Source organism: Vombatus ursinus, unplaced genomic scaffold, assembly GCF_900497805.2.
Source record: "Vombatus ursinus unplaced genomic scaffold, bare-nosed wombat genome assembly UNPS02014798.1, whole genome shotgun sequence".
In the NCBI taxonomy this organism is placed as follows: Eukaryota; Metazoa; Chordata; class Mammalia; order Diprotodontia; family Vombatidae; genus Vombatus; species Vombatus ursinus.
In genome coordinates, this window is record NW_020954576.1 from 55,989,672 (window position 1) to 56,006,204 (window position 16,533).

Sequence of the window (16,533 nt, forward strand, 5' to 3'; positions counted from 1 at the left end):
TTCTGGTGGTTCCTCCTGTTGGTTCTAATTCTTCCTTACAACATCACTGATGTGAAAATATATTAAATAGGAATGTGTATGTATAGCCTATATCAGATTGCGTGCCGTCTTGGGGAGGGAGATGGGGAGGGAGGGGGAGAAAAATTTAAAACTCAAAAGCTTATGGAAGTGATTGTTGATAAATCAAAATAAATTAATTAAAAATAAAAGAAAATCATTTCATGTTTGATGCCGAAATTTGTTGCACATGATGAAGAAATAAACAGATCTTTGATGAACTTAAGATTCTCTATACAAAGTCAGTATATACCTTGATACCTGGTGGTGACATTAGTGTGGAGATTGACATAGGGTAAGATGGTTCAAACTAGATAGGAAAATTTGGTTCAGGATCAAGAATTGAAAAAAAGCCAAAAAAAAGCTTATAGACTATTCAGAAGCTCCTCAGACTTGTATGTCATGAACACTTTGTCCAAGTTAAGAGAGTCAGATGGTGCTAGATGAAATAACATCACAAAAAACTAATTCAATTCTATCTTAACAGACACAAAACAACTGGTTACTGATTGAGGAATTGTTTTTGAATCAAATGTTCATGTCCAGTGAGATCATCAACAAGTTAAAGCAAAGGTTAAAATCAGTGCTTATGTAACAGGGGTAAAGAGTTTTCTCCACAGGGATATCTGCTTTACATTCTACTGAGAAATGGCAAAGGCAGATATGTAAAAGACAGGCAAAGTACATATACACCAGTAGTTGGGTAACCAGTCATTCATGTCCCTCCCAGAGAAGCCCTGAAGGAATGGCTATTCAGAGCGCACTCCCTGAGAACGCCACCAGATGGTGGTAAGAGTTCAAGCTGTACCAAGTCTTAGCTTAGCCCTCTTACACATGCACAAACAGGACTTATCAGGGTCCTCTGATTCCCAGCAGCTAAGCCTGAGTTCAGTATATTACAGACTAAGGGTATGAATGCTTTTTCTGACAATTCATAGTTTATCAAATTGGCTTAGCCCCAATCCTATTTAAAATTCTCATCTCTTTCCTACTAAACATGACCCAGAAGTAATACCTATTCATATACTGAGTGTATTTCACTAAATTAAATAAAAAATGGATAGAACAGCATTAAAAAACCTGAACTGCTGACAGCCTCCTAGTGAGGTCTGAAATTTCATCTCCTCAGACTCTTTAGTACAGTGAAAATAAAATAAGCGTTGTTGAATTTAGAATTCTTCAAGGGTGACATTTTTTCACTTCTAGTAAATGTGAATTTTCAGCTTTCTTCTATGTCAGGCATCTTCATCAGAATAGAAAAGAGAATGATATCCCCAATGATGGCCATTAATGCCAAGTATACTTGGTCTTAGAGTCACAAAGAGGGATAGAAAAGAATTACTGTCTTACCACTATCCTAGTCATACCATCTTTATCTGCATGACAGGTAAAAATCACCCACCCCAATTACTATCAGGATCGTATTCAATTCCTGGCCAATGGTCAAGTAAAACCTGAGATCTGACGTGTCAGCACTCTGATTACTAGAGGTTTTTATCTTCCTATGGTCTAGCTAAGTACTGTCTTCCCCTTATTGCTAGACTCATGTGTCTCTTCCTCTGCCATCTTTCAATGTCTTTCTTACAACACAGATGAGTCTGTCTCAAAATGTCCTGTTCATAGTGCAATATGCAAGCTACCTTGGGCAAATGCCTTTATGTTAAATGCCCTTGATAATTCACTTCCACCTTTCTGCATCTTTCTGGCACCTAGAGGTGGCAAGAAAAGAAAACACTGAAAAACAGAGCACCTATAGCTACAAATAGTTGCCACAATGAGGTGTCATGCTAAATTAGAAGAAAGAATAAAAACAGGAAGAAGATGCTGTGCATGATTAGAGTCACTGTAGTCTGACCTATTAAAAAAAAAAGCCATAGACTCAAAACTGGGAATTGGATGAAAGTAGAGTATGATCACCATCATTTCTTAGGGAAGTTTTAACATTGCAAAACAGTCACCAAAATGAGGAGCCCAAAAGATTCCACAAATTACCTCCCTCAGCAAACACTTGATTTCTTTGCCAAGTGGAAACAGCCAAAGAAGATGGTTTAGAGTATGATGTTATTTTTTTTCTTTTTTTATTTTTAGGCAATTGAGGCTAAGTGACTTGCCCAAGGTCACACAGCTAGTAAGTGTCAAGTGTTTGGTCTGAGGCCAGATTTGAACTCAGGTCCTCCTGACTTCAGGGCTGGTGCTCTATCCACTGCTCCACCTTGCTGCCCCAAGTATGATGTTATTTACAAAATATTACATAGGATGACAAGAGACTACAAACTATCACTTTTTTGTATTTTGGACCTCAAGAAGCTTACATTTTATTGATGATTAGTGGGTGGGAATGACAATATGTAGACCAATAACCACATACTCCAGGGAATCTGTTTTTGAACATGCTCTTAAATTCAGGGCCTCTATTCCATTTGTGTAAACTGAGATGATGAGACTCAGCAACCTCTAAGGTCTCTACCAGCTCCAAGTATGTATTGGCTCTTATTCATGTCTTCACACAAGCTCACTTCAGGAGAAATACTCAACGCACTAGGTCCCTTCTTCCATTTCTTTTGATGTTAAGAAGCTCCCATACGAGAGTGAATGGGCTTTTCCGTTGACTGTTGCTAGCTCCAGCCACATGAACAATCCATCTTCTCTCCTCATCTGTTTTATTGATTGATATTCTCTGTAATTCTCCTTTATGATTTCTTGCTTAAGCCTGTTCGCACTACCACATACTTTTCCCTTGCCCTCTGGCAAGCCTCATTATCAGTTCTTCAAAGATTTTAGTGTTCCGTGCCTGGTAACCATCCAGTGATACCAGAAGAATTTTGGAATAGGCCTTCATTTCAGGAGGAAGCTTGGGGTCTTTAAAAGAACTTTGCAAATTTTCCAAGATTGTAAAGTTAAATCCTGCTCGATTCTGAGCCCAATCTATTGTCATGCCTATCGAATAAGCACTCACAAATATACATATGTGTACACATGTAATATATTCACACACATTAGTCCATTGAATATGTTGGTGATATCATCCCACAATGAGATCAGCCTAGCCATTACCATGCAAAAAATATGAAAAATGCTTATTGCTCATATTAGAGTATGTAATTGGACTGTCACAGATTGTGTGAGCCCGGGTGCATGGGGGAGAGACAGGGAGAAAGAAAAAGGGAGAGGAAAGAAGTGAGGGGGAGAGAGAAGTGAGAGAGAGAAAAAGCAGAGGAAGGGGGAAGGGAATGGGGGGGCGGCACATCGGGTAGACAGTGAGCTGGGCTTAGAACTGAATAGGAGCTGGAGAGCAGGTTGCATCATATTTGGGAATTTGTGCAGCACTATTCCAAGCTGCTTGTTGCTGCAGAAACATATATTTCTAATCCCAGGAATCTCTTGATGATGCTCTATGGCTATAAATCATAAAACATATTGTCAAAATAATCAGAATTACAGATGACACAAAAAGCAATGGGGTGAGGCCTAGTGAGTGTGAGTCAACAGCAGCACATTACCAATAACATGTAAACATGAGACATAATGTAAGAGACCTCAAGGATATGTGTGACTGGAAAAGACACGGGACTAGTTGTTTGACGAAAGTGAGGGAAACAGATGGACAGCTCGGTTGTACACTGGGACCAATAAAGTAGTAAGATTAGTAATATCAGCTTGTATTTCTGTGGCACTTTAAGGTTTGCAAAGCACAAACCTTCTGTGTTTGTTAGATGTCCTCCCACTTGATATTCATAATGACCCTATGAGGCAGGTGCTCTCATTATCCTGGATCATATAGATGAAGAAACTGAGACTCAGAGACGTTAAGTGACTTGCCAGGGTTCACACTTATGTGAAAGGAAAATAGAGATATATCGCTTTGTAGCTGTCATTATTATGAGAGACCATTTGACAGCGAGGAAGGGATTGGTCTTCCTAATAGCTAGCTACCTTGTATTAAAGAGTTTTCCAGGTCCACATGAATAGGTATCATCATGGTGAAAATGTTTCAGTCTGTATTTTTCATTTAAAAAAAACCCAATGCTTTCTTGTCACAGGTGTTTGAAAAGCTCCAGCTTTTCTGTCCAGAATGCCCAGCAGAGCAAATTCTGATGTCTATGAATTCTCAGCTCAAACTGCATACCAACAGGTAACTGAAAGGAGGGGAGAGCACTACCTAGTGAATTTTACTTTACCTTCTGCAAGACATTTCACTCAGGCAGACAACCCCTGGGTACAACTTTTTAAACATACTTCATAAAGGCATTTTATTTTGAAAACTTCAGCACAGTGTAAGGATGGTCCTTCACCTGAGGCCACCAGACATCCTGAAAATGGGATAACCTTCTAAGTGTGCAATCTTAGAAATAATCCTAAAAAAACTTTCCTCATTCCCCTCTAGTTAAAACAAAACCTAACTGAAGGCCTTCATTTAATCTGCCTCTACCCTAGGGAAGGAGCTGCATTTGTAAGCTCCAGGGTTCTCAGGTGTTTCCCCAATTCATCTGTCATCGAGGAGGATGGCCAAGGACTCCTGAAAGCTGGCGCTATCGCAGGTACTGCTGTAGTAGAAGTCACTTCTCTGGAGCCTTTTGGAGTCAACCAGACAGCCATAACTGGGGTCCAGGTGCGTTTAGGAACATTTGCTAAAATGCTACATGACTGAATAGTCTTAAAACTGCATAGTAGCTGATCGTATCTGTTTGGGACTACAAACTTTCTTAGTATTTGGTATCTTTCTTAGAGAGTGTAGTTAAGCAATCAGGACAAGAGACTGATTCTGGCAGATGTTATCAACTGACAAGTGGCAAGGGACCAAGGTAGTTATGAGGGCCTACTGGCAAGCCAACATACCACACGATCCATTAGTTTCATCATAAACAGCTGTAGTGAAAAATGTTCTTTGACTTTTTTTTTGTCTCTGTAGCCCCATTATATCACATAGTACCTGGCACACAGTGAGCACTTAATAAATATTTTCTGAATTGAATTGAAAAGGTTGAAGCCATTGCCTGAAATTCACTTTTGTCATTAGAATCACAGAATTTAGATCTGATCGGTCATCCAGTCCAACTTCCCACACAGTTTCGAAAAGACCTTGATAGACTCATTCAGGTAATATTTACTGAGTACAGACCATGCGAGGCCCTGCATTGTGGAGGATCCAAAGATGTGTAAGACTTAAGTATCCCTCCTGAGCCCTCAGAAAGCATCCAGCCTCTACTGCTAGGCTGTTGTTGTATGGCTGTAATTGTTAGAAACTTCTCTGTGACTTGGAGCCACAGTCTTTACTGTCTCTGTATGTAAGATATTCATGCTGTCCAAGCTTGAAAAGCTCTCATTCCTCTCTATGTGTCTCTGTTTTGATAACATATGCCCACCCTTCTACTTCTTGTTTGCTACTGCTCTAAGAAGCTTTACCTCCCACAGGTAGCACCAGTGACATACCTGCGGATGAGTACCCACCCCAAACTCTACACTGCTCCAGGAAGGGTCCTATCAGCATTTCCATTGGGCATGTCTCTCACCTTCACTGTCCAGTTCTATGATAGCATTGGAGAGAAATTCCACACACAGAACACACAACTCTACTTGGCCCTGAACAGGTAGGGAATTCAGAGCATCATTTAGTCCCATGCTCAAATTCCTGTAAGTTTGTTCCATGTTGTACAGCAACCCAACCGAATTCCTTTTCATGTTACTCACCTGAACTCTTTTGTATGAAGCTAGGAACATGACCAAAAAGACTTAAGGATTTTATGATGGTATTTTAAGTAGAAAACTCTTAGAAAGAAGTCATTTGCCAGGTCCCAGTGCTTTTGAATTCAGAGGGATCAGATGTCCAGGATTCCTTTTTAAATCTTTACTCAGTAAATTCCATAATATCTTCATCAAAAAGCTTTTATTGACTTTATTTTATTTACTTTATTTTCATTGATTTTATTTTATTTATGAGTACTACTATGCTGGATACTGTGTAAAGAAATTTTATCTGTTCCTTAACATCTACTTGTTTACACTCTAAAATGTTAAAATTCCCTCTAAGCCCTGAGCCATTAAATCCCATGTAGTACCATCCTGCCTTCTAGAGCAGGATTCTGCTCATCCATTTTTAAAGATGTTACCTTCTCAGCTTGTGCTGTTGTATAGAGCACTGGGCCTGGAGACAGGAAGACCTGAGCTCAACTTTGACTTCAGACACCTACCAGCTATGTGACCATGGGCAAGTCATTTAACCTTTGTCAGCCTCAGTTTCCTCAACTGTAAGATGAGGATAAAAATAGCACCTACTTCCCCACTGTTGTGAGGATCAAATGACATATTTGTAAAGCACTTAGCACAGGGCCTGGCCCATGGTAGGCCCTTAATAAATGCTTGTTCCTTCCTTCTGTGTCTACTTTCAGAGATGATTTGTTGCTGATTGGACCAGGGAATAAGAATTATACTTACATGGCACAGGCTGTTAACCGGGGAGTGACACTTATTGGGCTCTGGGACCAGAGACACCCAGGCATGGCTGATTATATCCCTGTCACAGTGGAGCATGCCATCGAGCCTGACACCAGGCTTACTTTTGTTGGAGATGTCATCTGCTTCAGCACTTATCTTGTCAACCAGGATGGTTTGTATCCCCTTCCCATTACACTGAAGATTAAAAAGTGGCCCAACTCTGAAGGCTTTTTCTCATCTAATGCAATCCAGCAAGCATATTTAAGCTCCTATTACATGCAAGGTCCTATGCTTGTCCTCTAGAACCAGGAGTGCTAATATTTCTGAGGATGGGACTAGAGAGTAAGTGGGCATAAGCAGAATCACCCCTTTCTCTATGTTTTGGGAATTTCACATCAACTGGTACTTCTCATTTCTCTCTATAGCTACTCAGTCTATGGCATTTATTAAATATTTGTTACTATGCACAGTGCCTGACACATAATGGGTGTTTAAGAAATGTTTGTTGATTTAGTGAATGAGTGAATGAATGACTGTACATAGCCCTGTACTGAATTTTACTAAAAGCTGAAGTCACTGTTTTGGCCATTACTCATTTGTCATTTCTAACATGACCTGCACCCCAGACAGTGGGCATATTCTGAGAGGAGTAGTAACTAAGGATGTGTGGTACAGAAATAAATTCTATGCGCAGCAGCTATATGATCCTAGTTTGAAAACTTGGTTTTGCATGTATTAGATGTTATGGAATAAAATTGAAAACTCAGTTTCAATCAGTCTTCATTTTGATAGAGTTTGAGTTCTAATGGGGGCAGACTACTTATGTTCAGCAAAGAATTTCTAGGCTAAGAAGTATCATTGAGTTAGATGAGATCACAACAAAATGTTATTCTTGTCAAAAGAAGCGGCTATCTGGCCTTGCTCAGCTCTCAGCAAATCTAACATCAGACCTTGGGTGGGAGGATGGTGGCTCTGTGTAGGCTTTCAAGAAAGAGTGGAATGGGGTGTAGTTTTGACTCTGCAGCTTCCTGTGGGAATTCTGTGTGTCCATATATGCATTTGGGAAAAGCAGTGTGATGAACTTGGCTTAGCAAGGACTCCATTTCTAACATTTAGTGCAAAGAGAGTTCTTTTGGGTCCAGATCAAATCTTAGCCCCTCTGAGAGCTGAACTGCCCATGACAACTGCTTAGGACCAGTGGGCACAAGTTTGCTTTTAGGTTAGAGAGACTATAATTAAAATACTTCTGTAATAAGACAATCTTAGATTCTTAGAAGTTGGTGTCTATTGGTAATGGACAAGAGACTTCTTTTATCCTCACTTATTATGCATGTTGTGGAGTTTCCCCTATATTCACAACTCGTACTACTCTGAATGGGTAAACCAAATGGCCTCATGCCAGTTTATGTCATCTAAAGCAGTTTTCCATATTCCTTCAACTTCTGGAGATTTAAGGTAGAGTATACAAGCCAGATTTTCTGCCAACCCCCTCCTTTTTCCAGTTTTCCCAGTAGTTAAATGGAAAGACTTAAAGCATGTTAGCCTTTCACAGTGTCTGAAAAAGTGTAACTAGAGAGCTCTTTCTGGAATGCATAAATACCCTTTCTTATCCTTTGTTTTGGAGAGAAAAGGGGAGGGAGAGTATTCTTCAGCTCACTAGCCTACCTTATTATCCTAAAGGCCAATAGGTCTTGTTTGATTAGGATGGGGGGAGAGGAGGTAGATAACCTAGTCACAAGAACAAGGTTTTCAACAAAATAGAATATGTCTTTCCAGAGGGGAGATGTACGTTCTATGCCTAAGAGGTCTTTGGATGTAGAGCCTCCTGTATGAATTCTATGAATAGGGTGACCAGAAAGGGTTTTCTTCCTTTGAGGTACATCCAGGGCTAAAGCCAAAGGGCACTCTCTTTTTGATTACTTTTGCTAGGTGAACCTGGGATATGGATGATTTCAGCTGACAATATTCTACAAACAGACATCATCTCTGGGGCAGTAGTGGCCAGGAGTCCAGGAACAGCAACAGTCTTTTATGACATTCCAGGAGTAGTGAAAACCTATCGAGAGGTAAATCTTTAAACACCAGGGGTTAAGAGACCAAAATGATTACCACCATGTGCCAGAATAATTGTTGTTGTTCATCCTTTTTCTTGAAGAGCACCAATGACATCATGAGGGTGATGTCTTGGAGTCCAGTGGCAAGAAAAAAGTCATGACTGGCGATGGCCCTGCCAAAGTTATATATACCATTGATACCACCCTATCCAGAAGAAACCCAGTCAATATTATCTAATACTGGGGGGTTTTTTTTGTAGTTTTACTGTATTTGTTCCAGAGAAAGTATACTCCTCCACAGAAATTTTAAGCAACAGAATTAGCACAGCGGCCGGAGTTGAGACCCCTGGCAGGAAAAATGGAATGATACAAAGAAACAGAAACTTGAACAGAGAATTATAGAAACATGAAACAGCCATATGGTTAAGAATCTTACCTTTTGGGATACACTAGAAATGACTTGAACTAAGGAAACTCAGCTGAACATTTTTCTTATAACAATTAGACATTATATTCTTCTTCCTGATTGATTTGTTTTTTTTTTTTTTAGCTTTTGTGCTTAGGCCAGTGGTTTAGCTCTTCATTTTGTAGACAGCAGTGAGAGCTAGTAAAAAAGGAACTAGGCAGAACTTAGACTAGTCCTTCTGACACTAATGAGTTTGATATGCTTGGGCATGTGGGTTAACTTCCCTGAGCCCTAGTTTATTTATATAATTCATATAGTGGAATCCTAGGAGCTTGAACTGACTTTACGGGTCATCTAGTCCAATTCCCAATGTCTGTTGTCATGAGGAAAACATTTTGTAAATTTTACAGTGCTAAAGAAATGTAAGGAGTTGATACTGTTGTTGGATGGTCATAACATCCTTGAAGGTAAGAAAGAGGAAGCACTTTAGGTTTCTTATACTAAAATGCCATGTAAGTTAAACAGATTAGTGACACCATTATTACCATTGTCATCCATTCAGTTGTTTCATTTATTAGAATTATATTTGAATACCCACAGTATAAGGTAATACTACATTGATGAATGTAACACAAAAGAGAATAAGACATAATTCCTACTCCCAAGAAACTTAAAGTCTAGTGAGGTTGGGGCACAGGGGAGGTAGAACAAGATAAATGCTCAAAGAATGAGAATGTAAGGCAGAATGTGATATGAGAAAATTATAAAGCACTATTGAGGCTTAGAGGAAGGAGCAATATTTTGCTGAGGGGAAGATGAAGGAAGTAGCATTTAAATTAGAACTTGAAGGATAGAGAGGATTTTGACAAGTGGGAATGGTGGGTAGGGGAAAACCTTCCAGGCAGAGCAAACAGCATGAGCACAATTTGCTTCTAGAATCAAGTGTTGTATTATCTTGGTAGAGGTGAGCAGGCTTTGTGGTGGCCAGTTTTGTGGTTTCTATAAAGGTAATTTGTAGATAGAGGAACTGATTTTTTTTCTTAAGGTTAAAGGTGATACTAAATATAATTGACCTTTTTATATTTATTTTTATTCTGAACTTAACAAACATCCAATACAATGGGTATTTATATGAAATTGCAGATTTGTTTTGTACAGTCTGCTTTTCTTTTTAGGTATATAAAAAATTTAATCTGTAGTTTTAAAAGCTGCATTGATTTACTTCTTTCTGGCCTTCCTTCTGATTTCTTCTCTGCATTAAAAAAAATCCTCATTGACTTGCTTTTCTTTTCTTTCTTTCCACCTTTCTTTCTTTCTTTCACTGCCCTAATCCTATTTCCCTTTGCCCTCCTACTTAGTCAAGCAACATAAATCCCATATTATCTGTGTCCAAAAATGTATGCCTTATTCTGCATCTTAATTCTATCACCTCTTTGTCAAGAGGGAAGTAACATGCTTCACCATCAGTCCTCTGGAATCATAGTTGATTCTTGAATTGATCAGAGTTCTTAAGTCTTTCCAAGTTGTTCTTTACAGCATTGTTATTGAATAAATTATTCTTCTAGTTTGGCCACTTAACTATGAATCAATTCATACAGCATTCCCTCAGTTCTCTGAACCATCCAGTCTGTATTTGTTATGGGACAGTAATATTCTACTCCATTCATTCACCATAATTTGTTTAGCCATTCCTCAATAGATGGACTCCCCTTTAGTTTCCAGTTCTTTGCTACTACACAAAGAACTGCTCTAAATATTTTTGTGCATATGGTTTTTTTCCTCTTTCTTTGATTTTTTGGGGGGTATTGTCCTGGTAGTGGTATAGTTGGATCAAAATTTATGCACAGTTTACTGATTTTAAGGAGATAATTCCAAATTGCTTTCCAGAATTACTGGATCAATTCAGAGCTACATCAATAATCTATCATGTGACTGATATTTATATGACAATTGAAAGATTACAAAGATTTCCTTTACATACATTACCTTATTTGATCCTCACAATGTCCTTAAGATGTGGGTATTAGGTATTATTATTCTCATTTTTCAGATGAGGAAACTGAGGCTCAGAGGAGTTACATGACTTACCCATGTCGCGTAGCTGCTAATAGCTATCAGAGGCAAAATTCAAACCCATATCTGTCCTGAGAATGAATGTTCCAACAGAGGTTTATGGAATCCCTGATTTCTCCTTTGGTTTGGTGACAGGTGGTTGTTAATGATTCTTCAAGATTAACTCTCCACTATGACCCCAAGACCTACCTCACCAATACTCCTGATTCAACTGTATTCAGTCTCTTCATCACTGCGGGCAGAAATGGTGTCAACCTCAAAGGTCAGGAAGGTGTCTCTGGATCTGTGTGAGTGCCCCCATCTTTCCTGTCTCACCCTAGTTGTTCTAGGCTTTGAGCAGATAACCTCAAATCCCTTTACTCTTCTGTTTCCTCGCCTTTACCTAGAGTGAGTAAACAGGTGAATAAACAGGTCAGAGAGGGTTGTCTGTCATCAAAATAGGTGAAGGAGGGAAGTTATAAAACCTTTCTCTCTAGAGATGTGACATACAGCTGTTTGTCTTGGATAGTTGTAACCCTCCCTGAAGGCAAGAGGTAGAATAGAAGACATTTTAAAAATTATATTTTGTCATCTTTCCTTGGCTGTGTTTATTTCAGTGATTTAACATCAAAGGAATATGATTCATGTTTATTTTTCCCTATAAAAATAGGGTTAGCAACTTATTCATTCATCTCTTTTTGCTTACTAGGTTCCTGTACCCCAACTCAGGCCTTTGCCATCACAGAAATTCTTCTTCCTGAGACTCTCATGCTGTGTCATGTTCAGTTTAGTAATACAATACTAGACATTCCAGCAAGCAAAGTTTTCGCTGTTCATTCAGATTTCAGCATTGATAAAGGTAAGCTCTGCCAGTTATAGTCAGTTTTCCTCTGCTGTTTACTTCCTTCATATAAGTTGTCACCTCCTCACTGAATAGAAACTACAGTGTTCCCCAGTATCAACTGAGATACAGCAGCTAGCATAGTATTCAATTAACATTTTCATCAAGAGCCTACATTGTAGGACCTTAATGCACATTATTCATATTTAAAGTCTCCAGCCTGGCATCCAGGGTCTTTGTACTCACTGTCACTTCTGTCTCACTAACCTCATTTTTTATCCTCCAAAAACAACTAGTGGTTCCAGTGTCTTTGCCTTTGTACATGCTGCTCTTTTTAAAGGCATGTTGCCTTTTTTTACTCCTTTCCATTAATCCATATCACTCATTTCCTTCAAAAATGAGTTCATTTCAACAAGTATTTGCTAAGTACCTACTACATACATAACCTGTGCTAAACAATGAAGGGGAAACACAGAAATTAAAGATAGCTGGCAGCACAGTGGATACAAGGCTGGCCCTAGAATCAGGAAGTCCTCAAATCCAACCTCAGACACACAGTAGCTGTGTGACCCTGGCCAAGTCACTTAACCTTTATTTGCCTCAGTTTCTTCAACTGTAAAATGAGAATAATAATAGCACCTCCCTCACAAACACAGTGCCTGGCACATAATAGGTGCTACATAGATGCTTATTTCCTTCTCTTATTCCCCATGTGCATATAAACATATGCATATAAACATGTGGATATATATATGATGATACATACAATACCACTGAAAAGCAATGTATGATTAAGTGCCAAAATGAGTGATCTAACTCGTAAGTGTTTCAGGAATGGGAAGAGGAAAAAAATCCATATTGGAATTGGCTAAGAAGATGGTGTCTGAGAATGGAATTTGCATTTCTTAACTTGACTTAAAATACCCGGGAGTTACAAACTGGTTCCTGAGCTGGGATGGAAGGGAACAAAGGCTGATAAGAATGTGTTACTTTGCATTTTGCAAATCTCATTACAAGGGCTTTTAAAATAAAAAGGTTTGAGGAGGGAGAAAAATACCTATGTACTTCCAGGAAAATAGATACTATAGAGTAGCTACGATAAAGAATAGCAGAAAAAAGAGAAAACTAATGAACTCTGAGTGCAAACTAAAGTATAATTTTCTCACTTTCTTTATTTTTCTGGCTTTTCTAAAAAAAAAATATGGCTAATATGGAAATATGCTTTGCATGATTTCACATGTAGAACTGATATATTGTTTGCCTTCTCAGTGGGTAGGGAAGGGGGTTGGGAAGAGAATTTGGAACTCAAAATTTAAAAAGAAAAGAATGTTTTAAATAAATAAGTAGTAAATTAAATATTTTTTAAAAAGAAAGTAGTGAAGACATGTAGAATTTCATAAGAAACAAAACTCAAGAAAGGATCCTGAATAGTGAAACTTGTGGCTTCAAATAGCCACATACAGATGATCAAATTTTAAGCAATAGGCAAGATCTCTGAGCCAGAGACCCAAGAGGTGTCACTGAGACTAGGTAGGATGAATCCCATGACCAAATATGGCCCTGGGAAGGGTATTCCTTGTTCAAAAGAAACAGGATAGGATAAGGGGAATTGGGCAACATTATCTATTAAAAACATTTACTCTTGTGAAGAAAACTAGGAACCACAGTGGGAAAACTTGATGGAGAACATTTGGGTCAAGATCAGTGGAGGAAGAAACAGAAGCAATTTTGTCATGGCATATTACGGATCACCTGAACAGAAAGAAGAAATAGATGAGTATCCCAAGCCTGGAATGGAGACCTGATCTAGTAGTGATGGGGACTTCATTATTCCAGACATTTGTTGGAGCTCTCTCTCTTCCAAAGGCAAACAGCTATCAATTTCTTAACTTCCCTGAATGATAATTTCATCTTTCAGAAGATGGAGCAGCCAACAAGGGGAAATTCTGTTCTATATCTGATTCTCATTGACCGGAATGGAAACAATGCGAACCTTACAGGGGAAGTTAACTATTCCCTCTTAGAGTTTGTTATCGAGTTGGAGAGGAAATCCAGGAGTAATCTGACATGCACCCTAGATTTTAGGAGAGAAGATTTCAAAGGATTTAGAAAAAAAGGTAGATTTCTCCGAACTAAAATTCTACAGGGGTAATAAACCCAGGTAAGATGGGAAACTCTAAAAGAATGAAATTCTGAAGCCACAAAAAGAAACCATTTAGTTGACAAGGAAAAACAGGAGGCTAACAGTTAAGAGAAGGGTAATATGAAAGCAAGGCATGCTCTTGTAAAAATAATGTCAGGAGGGGCAGCTAGATGGCGCAGTGAATAGAGCACCAGCCCTGGAGTCAGGAAGACCCGAGTTCAAATCCTGTCTCAGACTAGACACTTGACCCTTAATAGCTGTGTGACCCTGGGTAAGTCACTTAACCCCAATTGCCTTGCCAAAAAAAAAAATTATAATAATAAAGTTCACAATAACCTGAAGCTGATGAGGAAAATAAGGAAAACAAAAAAAATTCTTTTTTAGCTATGTTGGGGAAAAGAGAATTTTAAAAAAGCTTGTTGCTTGAGGTAGAGAGAATGATAACTCACAACAGAGCTTCTTATTTATTTTGCTTTTGTTTTCATTAAGCTGCCCTTTATGAGTTCAAGTCATCTGGCCCAGATTAACTACATCCTTAGGTCACAAAAGAACTGGCAGATATGAATGCTGGGAGGTCACGCAAAACACCAGAGGTACTGCAGGACTCAAGAAGACCAAATGCCCCCTCCCTCTTCAGAAGAAAAGGAACAAAATAGAGTCTGAAAACTATAGTCTGGTGGACTTCAGCTTCAATTCCTAGGAAGATAGTTATCAAATATTTAGAAAAGGCAGTCACAATCCCAAAGAAGCACTGTGACTTTATCAAGAACAAGACATTTCAGATTAACCTATTTTCCTTTTATAGTCTGCTAGATCAGGGCATACTGTAGATATAGTTTAGCTAGGTTTTTAGCAAAATATTTGTTACATTATCTCATGCTATTCTGATGGGAAAAAATGGAGAGATATGGGCCAGATTGATAGGACAGTTCAGTAAATTCAGAGCTGGTTGAGTGGTTGGACTTAAATACTTAATAGTTCCATGTTACCTTGGAATGATGACTCCAGTGAAATGTCATTGGATCCATTCTTGGCCCTGTGCTGTTTAACTGTTTGGATGATTTGGATAAAGGTATAGATAGTATGTCAGGTGAGAACCATAGCTAATACATTGGGTTAAGTAGTTAGTATGCAGGTCACTTCCCACCTTGACATACCAGAGCATTGAATTAAATCCAACAAAATGAAATGTAATAAGGATGAACATTGATTCCTATGCTTGGATTTAAAAAAAATTCCTAAATTCAAGATGGGGCATGCATAGTTAGAAGTTCATCTGAAAAAGATCTGGGTCAGTCATGTCAGTAATTCCTAAACACTTAACATATGCCAAACACTGCACTAATTACTGATGATACAAAGAAGGGCAAAAATGGGATCCATACCCTCAGAGAGCTAACATTCTAGTGGGAGAGACAATGTGCAAACAATTATGTAGTTTCAAGATACATACAGTAGAAATAGGAAGTAATTTCAGAGAGAAGGTACTAGCACTGAGGTAAACCAGGAAAGTCTCATGCAAAAAGTGGGATTTGAGCCAACTTAAAGGAGCCTAGGAAAGCCAGGAGGCAGAGATCAGAAAGGAAAACTTTGCAGGCATGAATGAAGGCAGAGTCAGGAGATGGAGAGTCATGGATTACAAACTCAATATGGATCAAGAGTGCATGTGGGAGCCAAAAAAGCTAATGTGGATCTTGGGCTGCATTAACGGAGGCATAACTTACAGGAATCGAGAGATATTTGTATCCTTTGATTATTTGTCCATTGGATATTGAATTATTGCCCAGATAGGCTTTTATCAGTTCCCTATAAATTATTTTATTTATCATATTTATAAAAAATAATTTTTCAGTGACAACTTCAACAAATATTTATTAAATGGTAACTGTGGGCAAAATTACTATGCTACCTTCTGAAGAAGATCCAAAATTCAGATAAGAAACTGACTTGAATTTACTGTCTGATGAGGGATAAAACACAAACATAAGTAATAAATAACTACAGTAAACAATATTATATAATAAATGAATCAGAGAAGTACAAAATAAAGTAATATATGAGGTCTAAGGGGGAAGATATAGGGGGATTGGGGAAGTTTTCATGGAGGAAGTGGCATTTGAATTAGAATTTTAAAGGATCAATCAAGAAGCATTTTATTAAGCACCTACTTTTTGCCAAACATTATGCTGGGTGTTGGGGATACAAAGGCAAAAATGAAACAGTCCCTGCCCTTGAGGAGCTTGCATTCTCTCAGGAGAGACAACACATCTGTGGGTAGGCATCTACAAAGTAAATGTAAGGTGACTTTGGTGGAGATGCCCTAGCAGCTAGAAAATCAGAAAAGGCTGAGCTTGGAAGGAAACAGACGGGATTCTGAGAGGCAGAGAGAAAAACAGTCCATTCCATGGATGAGGGCCAGTCTGTACAGAGGCGTAGAGATGGGAGAGGACGTGTTGCCTAGGAAGAGCAGCAGGAAGCCCCTCCGAGGACTGCTGAGCGGGGGGGAGGGAAGGGAGTAACAGGTGACAAGGCTGGAGCCTTGAGTGCC

At 38.8% G+C, this 16,533-nt stretch overlaps 1 protein-coding gene across 1 annotated transcript in view; it reads left to right on the forward strand.

Moving 5' to 3' along the window:
• Positions 1 to 16,533, forward strand: part of LOC114049445 (nuclear pore membrane glycoprotein 210-like) — a 126,725-nt gene that overhangs the window by 94,140 nt on the left and 16,052 nt on the right. The window contains exons 28-34 of the mRNA XM_027870703.1: positions 4,098 to 4,189; positions 4,492 to 4,666; positions 5,470 to 5,645; positions 6,444 to 6,661; positions 8,419 to 8,555; positions 11,158 to 11,284; positions 11,711 to 11,860. Of these exons, the coding sequence (XP_027726504.1) occupies positions 4,098 to 4,189; positions 4,492 to 4,666; positions 5,470 to 5,645; positions 6,444 to 6,661; positions 8,419 to 8,555; positions 11,158 to 11,284; positions 11,711 to 11,860 (1,075 nt within the window). The remainder of the gene's footprint in view (positions 1 to 4,097; positions 4,190 to 4,491; positions 4,667 to 5,469; positions 5,646 to 6,443; positions 6,662 to 8,418; positions 8,556 to 11,157; positions 11,285 to 11,710; positions 11,861 to 16,533) is intronic.